The sequence below is a fragment of the Canis lupus genome, chromosome 28, assembly GCF_003254725.2.
Source record: "Canis lupus dingo isolate Sandy chromosome 28, ASM325472v2, whole genome shotgun sequence".
Classification (NCBI taxonomy): domain Eukaryota; kingdom Metazoa; phylum Chordata; class Mammalia; order Carnivora; family Canidae; genus Canis; species Canis lupus.
The window spans coordinates 34,131,288-34,142,008 of NC_064270.1; the positions used below are offsets into that span (position 1 = coordinate 34,131,288).

Consider the following 10,721-nt stretch of genomic DNA (forward strand, 5'->3'; position numbering starts at 1 on the left):
CACCCTCTGAGCCTCCACTTTGTCAGCCGTAAGATGCGAGGCAGTAGCAGCCACGCGTTGAGCCGCTGTGGAAACCAGAGGAACTAAAGCGTACGAGGCCCCTCGCCGAGTCCCTGGAGGGAGACGGCTCTGGGTGACCGTGACTATTGTGAATAATATTATGAACAGCGAGTCCTGTGGGCTTGGAGGAGTAGGCCCCAGGGGCAGGCGGGGGGCACAGGCTGGCTCAGCGACTCCCCGTGGCCGCCCCTTCTCTCTCCCAGGAGCCCAGAGTGGCCCCTGCCACCTGTCCCCAGGCCCAGGCATATGGTCCCCATGGTCACGCTCAACACCTGCCAAGCCGGGAGCATTGTGCCCACCCCTGGCAGCCTGGCCGGGTCCTGTCAAGAGCCCCCCGAGGTGTTTGGCCCTCAGGACCTACCACCTTCTCCAGAGATGGCATGTGCTCTCCAGACGTGGAGCCCACCGGAGCGTCCCAGGAGCCGCTGGGGACCCGGCCCCTCCCCTCTGGCCAGAGGGCGCCCACGAGGGGCTCGACCCACCCCAGTCTAGGGCCTGCCGGGTGTCCCTCCACCCGGATGGCACATGTGCCGGGGCCCCCGCCCTGTGCCAGCTGCAGCGTCTCCAGACGCCCCAGTGCAGCCCCAGGAGGGGGTCTCCCTGGCCCCAGACCGGGGGCTCCGGGTGGTCTGGTGTCTGGCCAAGGTCACACAGTGGGCAGGCCGGCCCGGTGCACAGCCGTGGGCTGGGACAGTGGGAGGGATGCCACGTGCTCCGTCTGGCAGCCCCCGCCCCCCCCCAGCCCTGCCTGGTCCCTGCCTGGGTGGGAAGCATCTGGTTGTCGTTAGGAACCCTGGGGTCTCTGGGAACAAAGTGAGGGAAGACAGGAGAAGCCGCCCCTGCTGTTTGCACGGGCTGGGGGAGCCACAGGGCCGTGTGGTGGCTTGCTGCTGGCGCCTGACTTGGGTGCCCGGGGTGCCCAGGGTGCCCTGCGGTGCTGTGGCCAGAGCTGCCCGCCCTGGGGTACCCTTCCCACAGCAGAGCCAGGCCTCCGTTCTGGAAGGTCCCAACTGGATTCCCCGGGCCCGAGTCCCCGAGGCCTTGCAGGTGTCCATTCGGGGGGTACGATGGGTCCTGGAGACCCGGGGAGGGGGGAGACCCCGGTCCCTTGAGTCGGGCCTCATGGGGGACACGGGCATGTGAGGTGACCTAGGCAGCAGCACAGGCGGCTTGGGGGACGGGACAGGGTGAACACCAGAGCCGCGGGGTTACAGGTGGGGGTTGGCAGGCTCCAGGGCCCCCTCCTGGGCCCCGTTAGGGAGGGTGGACCTGGTCTCGGTGGGAGCGGGATGGCAGGGGGTGCCGGGTGTCCTGCCCAGACCCGTCACTGGCCCTCCGCTCGGGACTCTGGCACCTGCGGCTTTTCTCAGGACGCGGCCTCGTGCGGGGAGCTTGCTGCCGGGCAGGTGTTGGCCCTGGCGTGGGGTGGCACTTCCAGGCTTTGACATCTGGACGGGGGAGCTCAGGTGCCGGGGACCCAGCAGTGGGGCTCCCTCAAGGAGGCGAGGCGCCCGGAGGGCACGTGGGCCCGCGTGTCGGGGCCTGGGCTCTCGGGAGGGCTGGGGAGGGGCGAGCAGGCCGGGCCGCCGGGGCCCTGGGCCCTAGACGCCTGCCCGACTGCCCGTCACCCTCCGCTACAAGACGCACGGGGCCTCACGCCTAGATCTCTCGGCCGCTCGGGCTCGGGGGGAGCCGGACACACGGCCCCCGGTGGTCAGAAGGAAGGCGGCCACCTCCTGTCTGCTCGGACCGTTGCTGACTGCTCCCGTCTCCGGAGGACCCGAGGCCTTACGCCGGGAGTATGAGGCGATGCCCCTGACCTCAGGGAGTCCACAGTCTGGGGGCATCACACAGCTCCAGGCAATTGCAGGAGAGAGACGGGTGCCCCGGTGGGGTCGGCACGGGTGCCATGGAGCACGCACCTGACGGAGGTGAGGGCCAAGGAAGGGCTTCCGGGAAGGCTTCCTGGAGGAGGTTACTTATTCCTTGGGAAAGGGGTCCCAGCTCCACTGCGCCACCCAGGTGTCCCATCCAGCTTCTGGTTTTAAAAACGGTACATGGGCCCAACCCGAAGTGTCCAGAGCCACCGGCTTGTAAGTCCAGCCTCGGGGCGCAGGTGGACTGAGCAAAGGCTGTGGGGGGCTCCCAGCAGGACTCGGGGTGCCGAGGGACCCCTGGAGGCGGCCACCTTAGCCGCGGGCGGGGCTGTGTCCCGCGTCCATTCTGGGCGCACCTGCAGGTGAGCGGCCGTGCGAGCCGCCCAGGAAGCAGCTGGCAGGGGTGACGGGGTGGGGGGTTCTGGGTGACAAGGCCCCAGTGGGCCCAGACCGACCGTAAACAGCCCTGCCTCCTCCCTGCAGGCGGAGCGGCCCCGGGGCGGGCTGCTGGGGTGCGTGGTGACCGCACCCCCCCGCCCCCCCCTCCCCGTGCTGGGGACTGTGGGGCCCGGGGAGGAGGTGGCCTCGCCTGTCCCTTTTCTTTCATTTTCCTCGTTGGTTTTCTGCAAACGCTGTGCCGTCCCCACTGCATCTGTTGATGCTGGGGGCACCTCCTGGGGTACCCCCTGCCCTGGAGCGGATCCAGAGGCCTCTCGGCACATTGGTGAGACGGACGCCGAGTCCGCCCCGTGTGCGGGAGAGGACTCGCTAACATGAGCGCGGGTTTAACTTTTCCAGAAAGCCAGACACGTGTGGTCAGTCCCAGCTCTGCCGTTTCCTGCTCGCGACTTTGGGCCCGTGCCTTCCCCTCATGCGTCCGTGTCGTCGTCTCTGGGATGACGGGTTGTGGTGCCCGCTTCTCGGGCCCCTGTGCAGTGTGGTCCTCAAAGGCCACACATTTGTGCCCTGGTCCTTGGGGTGTGGCATCTGCGGCTCACCCATCCCCCAAGCCAGGCCAGCTTTGTTTGCATTCCGGGGCCTGCCCGCCTTCCCCTGCCTCGGTTTACCCACCAGGGCTCAGAGCCCCTGAGATGGGTCCAGCAAGTGCCTCCTGCTGGGAGAGCCTCCCGGTGCTTCGCAGCTGGACGGTGGGGCAGCCAGGGTGCCGTTCTGAGCTCAGGGACGCCACCCACCTGAACAAAAGGGGTGTCCAGTTAGCCCAGCCCTGCCCCTCGCCACAGCTCGCCTCCACGTCCAGTGAGGGCTGGACCACCAGGAAGCCGCAGGGCGCTCCCCATTCTGGGTGCCACCCCCAGTCGCCACAGTCCACAGGTGCAGATGTAGGGAGGGTGTGTCTCCCAGTGGGTGGGTGTTGGGGCCTTGCCCTGCCTGGACCAGCAGGGGTGGAGGGGCGGGGAGACCGCCAGCCTGTGCTCCCCCCACGAGGCCTCCCCCACGAGGTCGGGCCCCTGGCTCCGCTGTCCGCTCCCGAGGGGCCTGGTCACCTGAGGTGCAAGGAAGTTCATTGGGGGGGGGAGGTGGTGGGAGGTGGTTCAGACCTGCATGGGGCCCCGGCAGGGACCCCAAGGGAGGGTTACCTGTCATCTCCCCCCCCCATTACAGAGGAGCTGGTGGCCAGATGAGGGGGGGCCCAGGTGCCTGCCAGAGATGGAGGCCGGGGGGTACAGCCGCCACCCAAGCGGAGCTCTGACGCCAACAGAGGTGCTGGCCAGCAGGGACATGTCCCCACCTCCTTTCCTGGCCTGGGAGCTTGCGCCCCAGAGGGCCGGGGGACCCAGCAATCTTTGAGGCCTGGGCTTTTATTTGGTATTTTCCCCCCATGCGACTTTAAGGTCACGAGGGCCCTGTCTACGGGCACTGGGTCGGCAAGGGTGGGGCCGGGGACAAGTGACGGGGGACACAGGGTGGGGGTGGGGTGCGGACAGGGCAGCCCATGACTGCTGCCCATGACTGCTGGGCACCTGGCCCTTGTGTCCGTGGTGACCTTGAGGGCAAGGTGATGAGGGTCCCGGGGGACCCCGGTAGTGGAGGCGCTGACTCGGGAAGGGGCTCCTGCCGCCCTTCTCTGTTGGCAGAGGACCCAGAGTTTTCCCAGGGGTGGCCCGGGCGTCTGTCCCATCCACCCCGCATCCGGGACCCGGGTCCCGTGCTGGTCCCGGGGACGGGGTAGGAGCGGCCCCTCGGATCCCGGCCACCCCGCCGCGAGGTCCGCGCCCCTCTGGCTCCCAGCTGCCTGCCGTTCGGCCCGCGGCGCCCTGGGCCAGCAGGTGGACGTGGAAGCGTTTGCAGGAGGCCACACTCCGGCCTCCCGGGGTCGGGGCCCCGCGGCTCAGATGAGAAGACGCCCTTGGCCCAGGCTTGTCACCTCTGGCCCCGTGAGCGACTCCCTCCGTCCTGCCCTCTGACTTCGTCAGCACGGCCTGCTTGGCGTCCCTGAGTTCATTTGGCCGGCCTGCCCCCAGCGCCTGGCGCTTCCAGAACAATCGAGGACAGGGACGCGTGCCCCAGCCCGTGTGGGGCGGAGCAGGGGCGGGGGGCGGGCCTGCCTCGGTGGCGCCGGCCCCTCGGGAGCTCCCGGAGGACAGGCCACCCCGCGGCCCCGCACGAGAAGCAGGCGGGCGAGGACGTGGCGGGTCCGGCCGCCGTTCTCTGCGGCACAAAGACTGTCCCTGTCAGGCCCCGCGGGCCGGGCACAGACGGGCCTTGTTCTCTGCCTGTCACCGGGCACGAGGCGGAGGAGTAGCTCAGGGCAGGCGGCGCCCTGCCGGGTGGGGGCCTTTGTCCACTCGCTCGCCGGCGACACTTCCTGGGTGCGCGCCCCGGGCCCGGCCTGCGCTGACCACCCCCGGCAGGAAGCCGCCCCCCCCCCCAGCAGCCCAGGTCGGCAAGCACCTGCCGGGGTGGCGCGGTCGGGGACAGGGGCCGTGTGCCCACAGGAGGGGGCAGCTGGGCCCTGGGCTCGGGCTGCTGGAGGTGGGGAGAGTGAGTGAGGCCCGCGGGTGAACAGGAGTCGGAGCTGGAGCAGGTCTGGAGAGCGCTCCCCGACGCAGTGTAGACGCCGCCGGGCCGGCCGGGGAAGGAGCACGGGCCTGGCCACCCTGCCCAGGGTCCGGCCGCAGCAGGGGCAGACGTGGGGGCAGATGAGCATCGGGGAAGCTGCTCTGACCCACGCGCCCAACCCGGGCCCCGCCAGCGACCCCCAGGTGCCACCCGAGGGGCCCCGGGGAGCGGAGGCGACCGCCTGGGCCCCCTGCAGGGCAGCCACCTGTGGAATCTGCCTCTGCCACCATCGTGGGTCAGGGTCTGAGGGCCGCGTGCTCCTGCCTAGTTAGGGTGACGTCCACGCCAGCCTCTGGAGGGCGGGGAGGACCCGGGGCTGGGGGACGGGGGCCAGGCTTCGTGTCCCGTTTCCTGGAAGCTTCCCTGGCCCCACAGGTCCCCTGTAAGTGCCCTCAGAGCTGTCGCCCTGTGACCCGGAGGGCAGAGGGCAGGCTGGGGTGGGGGCACCAGGTGTTCTCGGAGCAGCCCGGAGGCCGCGTCACGTGCCCACCGTACAGATGGGGAAGCTGAGGCTCGGGGAGGTAGGGACAGGTCATGGTGGGCCGAGCAGCGAGCCCACGGGGGCCCCACGGGGGTGCCGGGAAGGGGGCCCCCGACGTCACGGAGGGGCAGGGGGGTGACCAGGACCCAGGAGGCCTAGCGCTGCCCACTCGGCCCCCACCTCGCACACACTCGCTGTCTCTCGGCCCCCTTGCGCCCGTCTGTCCTCGCCTCCTTCCCTCCCCGTCTCTAGCACCTTCTGTTTCGCTCTCTCCTCCCCCTCCCTCCGCCTGTGTCTGTCTGACTCAGTTTCTCCTCCCTCCCCTCCCTGTGTGTGTGCATCCGTCTGTCCCGCGATCCCACCCCGCCGTCACTGCCCGGCTGTCCCATCGCCCTCCCCGCTCCGCGGCCCAGGGCTCATCTTTGCGGCGTCTCTAGGCCCCGCAGGACACGAGTTGGCCGGAGCCGCTGCGGGGGCCCCAGGCGGGGGCGGGCGGCCCAGACCCGGTGCCCCCGGAGAGCCACAGCCCACGGCAGCGCCACGTAATTAAGACGTAGGAGGCCGCGATTCCCCGTGTTGGCAAACACCGGCCGCTGCTAACGCGGTCCCTTCTTGTAACGGGTTCTCGAACTTAATGCTGTGTAATTACGCGTAATTAGCCGCGTACGCGGTCGGGGCCGTTTGCTGCGGAGGCCGCGAGTGGCTGCTTTCACCCGCAGATTTCTGGTTCCCGCTCGGGGTCCAGTTCATTGGACTGAAGGGTAAGCGGGGCCCCGGGGCCCAGGGCGGATGTCCGACGAGGGGGGGGGGAGCCCCGGGCCAGCCGCCCGGGGACTGGGATGATGAGCCGGGGGGGGGTTCGCTCTAAGAAGTTTGGGTCCCTGGGGCGGTCACGGTGACCTTGTGTTTTTGGGGTGAGAGCTGGGAGGCCACGGGCACTGGGGGCACAGAGCTGGGCCGGGGGGTCAGCGCCTGGACGGGCACGACCCAAGGCCTGCCTGGCGGTCCCCGCGGCCCCGATGACCCCCGCAGAGTGAAGGGCTGGGTACCCCCCTCCACTGTTGGCGAAGTGGGGCTTTGGAGCAGCCGCTGGGCCCCAGGGACAGCTAGGGAGGCCCCCACGGGCACATCCAGGGCGGCGCCAGACCCCAGGCCCAGGCCGGGCAAGAGGTGAGGCCAGGGCTCTGGGCGCAGGGGAGCGGTGGTGCCCGGCCTCCCCCAGCCTCCCCGGCCTCCCCGGCCTCCCCCGGCCACTCCCTCGAGCTGTGGGTTCATCCCGCGGGGGGCCTGGGCCCAGCCTGCCTGCCCCTCTCGCTCCAGTGCCCCTGGTCACACGGGCACCCAGGTCAGGGCCCGAGGCCGGGCCGCCACGACATCTCCCTGCCAGCCCAGCCCTGGCCTCCGGCGCGCTCCCCGACGGCTCCCGGGTCCTCAGTAATCGAGGCAAGAACCGCACCCCCCCCCCCCCCCCGCCTCGCACCGCACCTGCACGTGCACCTCCGGCCTGGCGTGTCGGCTTGCTCCTCACCGGAGCCCCCACAGGTGTCCTCTTACGACCTTTGTTTAGAGACAGGGACGCCAGGCACAGAGGTGCAAGGACCTTGCCCAAGTCACCTGAGTGAGGTGGAGCCACGCCTCTGCTCAGGGCACAGGTGGGGAAACCGAGGCAGACAGCTTGCCAGGGTGGGGTTTACTGCCTGTTTGGGTGCCTCGTCTCTCTGAGAACCCCTCCCACCCACCTGTGCGCCCCTTGCTGAGCCCTGGGCTCCGAGCTGCTCAGAGAAGAATCCCCGCCCCTCCCTGCCCCGGGGCCTGAGTGATGGGGGGCAGTCGCGCACCCTGCATCGGGCATGGCCCGCAGCACCCACCTGACGCACACTGGGCGGGCCTGAGGGGGGCGCGCTGGCCTTCCAGGGATGAAGCATCCCGCAGGAGGGCCTGTCCAGGGAAGCCCCGGGCAGCCGGCGGCATGAGCGCCATCCTGGGTGGACAAAAGTGGCAGGTGGCCAGAGCCAGGGGTCGGCAAGCCTGTGGCACAGGCCCAGGGAGGCGCTGGGTAGGCCTTGGGGGCCCCGTGCTGCATAGTCCTTGCTTTCTGCAGCAGCTTGAGGGCAGGATTGGGCCTGGGGGGCCACAGAGAACGGCCACAGTGTGGGAGAGGCCTGCCTCGTGCTTGTCAGGTCCTAGGTGACGTTTTGTTCCATACCCGTACGTGTGTCTGCACGTAAAACACCCTGAAATGACCAGTGTGGTGCACGTTCCCCTCCGTGACCGCCACCCAGTGAAGGTCTAGAACAGTGCCAGCCAGTGCCGCGGGTCACGTGCCCCCGAGAAGTAACTGTCTTCGGCCTCCGCGCTGTGCCCATTCCTGACCTTGCCCTGAGCGGGTCACCCAGCTGGGGCTCCCCGAGCCTGGCTTCCTGGGGCCCACCCGCCGCGGCGGAGCCGGAGCTGGAGCCCTTCCCTCCAAGCTCTCACGCGCGCTCACACCACAGTGCTTCTCCCTCCCCGGACACTCGTGTGCTTCCCCCTTCGTGCTGTCATCTCTAAAGCTGCTTGGCACGTTCCAGGGCGTGTCATCTGGTGAACGTGTTGGTGCATTTTTGCTGTGTGCGTACCCAGGAGCGAAACCGGTGGGTCGCGAGTAGGTGTCGACGCACCGTTTGCTCAGGTGGCCGCCTCCTATGCAACCTTTTGATAGACAAGCACGCATCTGCTGTGTTCCCGCGGTGGCCGGGTGGTGTCCCCTCAAAGAGCTGCACTGACACGACAGTTACTCTCGCTCGAGTCGCTGACCCAGCGGGTGGCGGTCAGGGTCCCCGTGCACTCAGCCCCTGGTGGTGTCTCCAGGGCTCTGGTTTGGGGCCTCGGCCGTAAGGTTGTCCACTCTGCCCTCCTCTCTCTCAGACCTGCCCCCAGGGCCCCAGCCTGGGGCAGGTGGCCTCGATCCACTGGGCTGACTCTTTAAAACAAAAGGACAACCATTGTAGGATAAAACGCTTTGCAAAAACCAAACCTTTCTGTATGTTAGTAAATCGTACACCAATAAAAAATAAATTAAAAAAAAAACCAAAAAAAACAAAAACCAAACCTTTCAAAAGGGCCGACTTGGCTCTTAGGATGTTGTCAGAACCACTGTCAACCACTTCCTTCCAAACCAGGGTGGGAGCTTCGAGGTGGTGGCCTGGCTGCTGGGAAGGCACAGGTTCATGCTTTCCCAGGGAGCTTGGGTCAGACCTTGGGGTGATCCGAGTAGCAGGTCCTCAGGGCTGTGAGCTTGCAGAGGGGCGGCTCCCCCACCCCCACCAACTCCAGCCCATGAGCAGTGGGGAGGGGTCTTCTGGACCCGGACCTGAGTCTCCAGCTCACAGCACCCAGGCTGCACGCAGCCCCAGGGACGAGGTCCCACCCTCCCTACAGCTGTTGAAGACTTCCGGGATGTCCCTAGGAGCCCACCCCAGGTCCCTCCTGCGGCAAGGACTCCCGCCCTCTCACAGTTCCCCTCGCATGTCCCCCCCTGGAGCCCTGCTCCACTTCAGGACTATAGTTCGCAGCCTCCCTTCCTGGGGCACCCATTTTGGGGTCCCCTGTGGACCCCATAGGTGTTTGCATTGATGCCCTGGTCTCACTTCCCTTGTGCTCAGCATCCAGCCAGACGTCAGGAAGCATCTGGGGCTCTGAAGGTCCGGGGTCCCCAGATCCCACCCAGCCAGAGAGCTGCTTTGCCAGGAGGCCCCCGCTCTTGTGTGGGAGCGACCTCAGAGGACAGTGACCCCTGGGGTTTGGGCAGGAAGGCACTCAGAGCAGGGTCAAGCTCCTGGCCCTACCGTCAAGAGTATGACATTTCTGCCGGCTGCACAGATGGCGCAGGGGGCAGTGGTCACTCGCGTGGGGCTCCGAGCAGGCCTCTGATGGTAGGGGTTGGGAGAGGGAACGGGAGAGAAGTGCGTGCCCCTGCGGGGGGAGGCCGGGTCGGGGAGCGGGAGGAGGGGGCCATCCGTTAACCTGGCGCGGAAGGACCTGGAGCTTTCCGGAGGGCAGGCCGGGCCTGTGCTAGATGGGGGGACGGGGGGGAGGAGGCTTCGGTGGGTCAGGACCCGCTAACCTGTGGCCCTGCCCTCCAGGCCCAGCGACGAGCGCCATCCGGAGGTGAAGGCTGACGGGTACGTGGACAACCTGGCCCAGGCCGTGGACCTGCTGCTGCAGCACGCGGACAAGTGATGAGCCTCGGGGGCGGCCCCCGGCCTCATGCCGCCCCTGCCCCAGTGCCCGGACCACCCATGGCCCTGCCCTCTGCCCTTGACCCTGGACCGACAGGGAGAAGGTACCAGCTGGCACCTCTGCTTCCCCGCAGCTGCCTGGGGAGCGGGTCCCCCCGGGATGGCCTGCCCCCGTGAAGTCAGAGCAGGGGACAGACCTGTCTGGGTGCCCCCAGATTCGGAGCACCCTCTGCGCGTGGGCTGGAGGTGCTCTGGGAGCCCTCTCCGGGTGCACCTGCTCCTGTACCTGTCCCACCTCACTGGACCCGGGGACACTCACCCACGGCCCCTCTAGCAGACATTCTGTGCACAGAGTCGGGCCTGGAGAAGGTGGGGGCATGTGGCACCGCCCATGCAGCCCGGGCTGAGCCAGCCTCCCTGGGACTGCCCAGCACCCCTGCCCGCGTCCTGGCCCCCACCCAGAGTCGGAGTGGCCGCTTACCCCGCCCCCAACGGTGACAGCCCGCTGCCCTTCCTACCCCAGGAGTCACCCTGGAGCCAGAGGCTGGGGCACCTCCCAGGGCCGCTGACGACCCGGCGGCAGGCGGAGGGTGATTCCGGGGCCCTAACTCGACAGACTGTGTCATGCCCGACGTGTGCAAGGGTGACCTCTGGTGAAATAAACGGCCCTGACCTGACTTGGGCTTTGACTCAGAGTTTGACGACTGCGGGGTCTGGGGGGGGGGGGGGGGGGCGGGGCCCGGCCACTGAGCCTCAGACGGCCACGGGGACACCCCACCTGCCCCAGCCCCTCGGGGGCAACGGAGGCCCCACCAGGGCCCAGGCCGCTCTCAGGGGCAGCCCTGCGGGGGCGGTGGCGAGCCACAGGCTTCCAGAATTCACTCACAGCCCGGGTTTCGGGTTTCAAAATCAATCAGCTGAACAGATAACGTGATTGCTCTGTTTCCCCTCAAATCGATCCCGAAGTCACCGATAGGTCTTGGGGGACAGCTGCCCATAAAA

The 10,721-nt window shown here is 68.3% G+C and overlaps 1 protein-coding gene across 1 annotated transcript in view; it reads left to right on the forward strand.

Moving 5' to 3' along the window:
- The window catches only part of LOC112672471 (phospholysine phosphohistidine inorganic pyrophosphate phosphatase), a 126,860-nt gene extending 116,464 nt beyond the window's left edge, over positions 1-10,396 (forward strand). The window contains exon 7 of the mRNA XM_025467554.3: positions 9,624-10,396. Coding sequence (XP_025323339.3) covers positions 9,624-9,720 — 97 coding nt within the window. The 3' untranslated portion in view covers positions 9,721-10,396. The remainder of the gene's footprint in view (positions 1-9,623) is intronic.
- Positions 10,397-10,721: the final 325 nt, after the last annotated feature.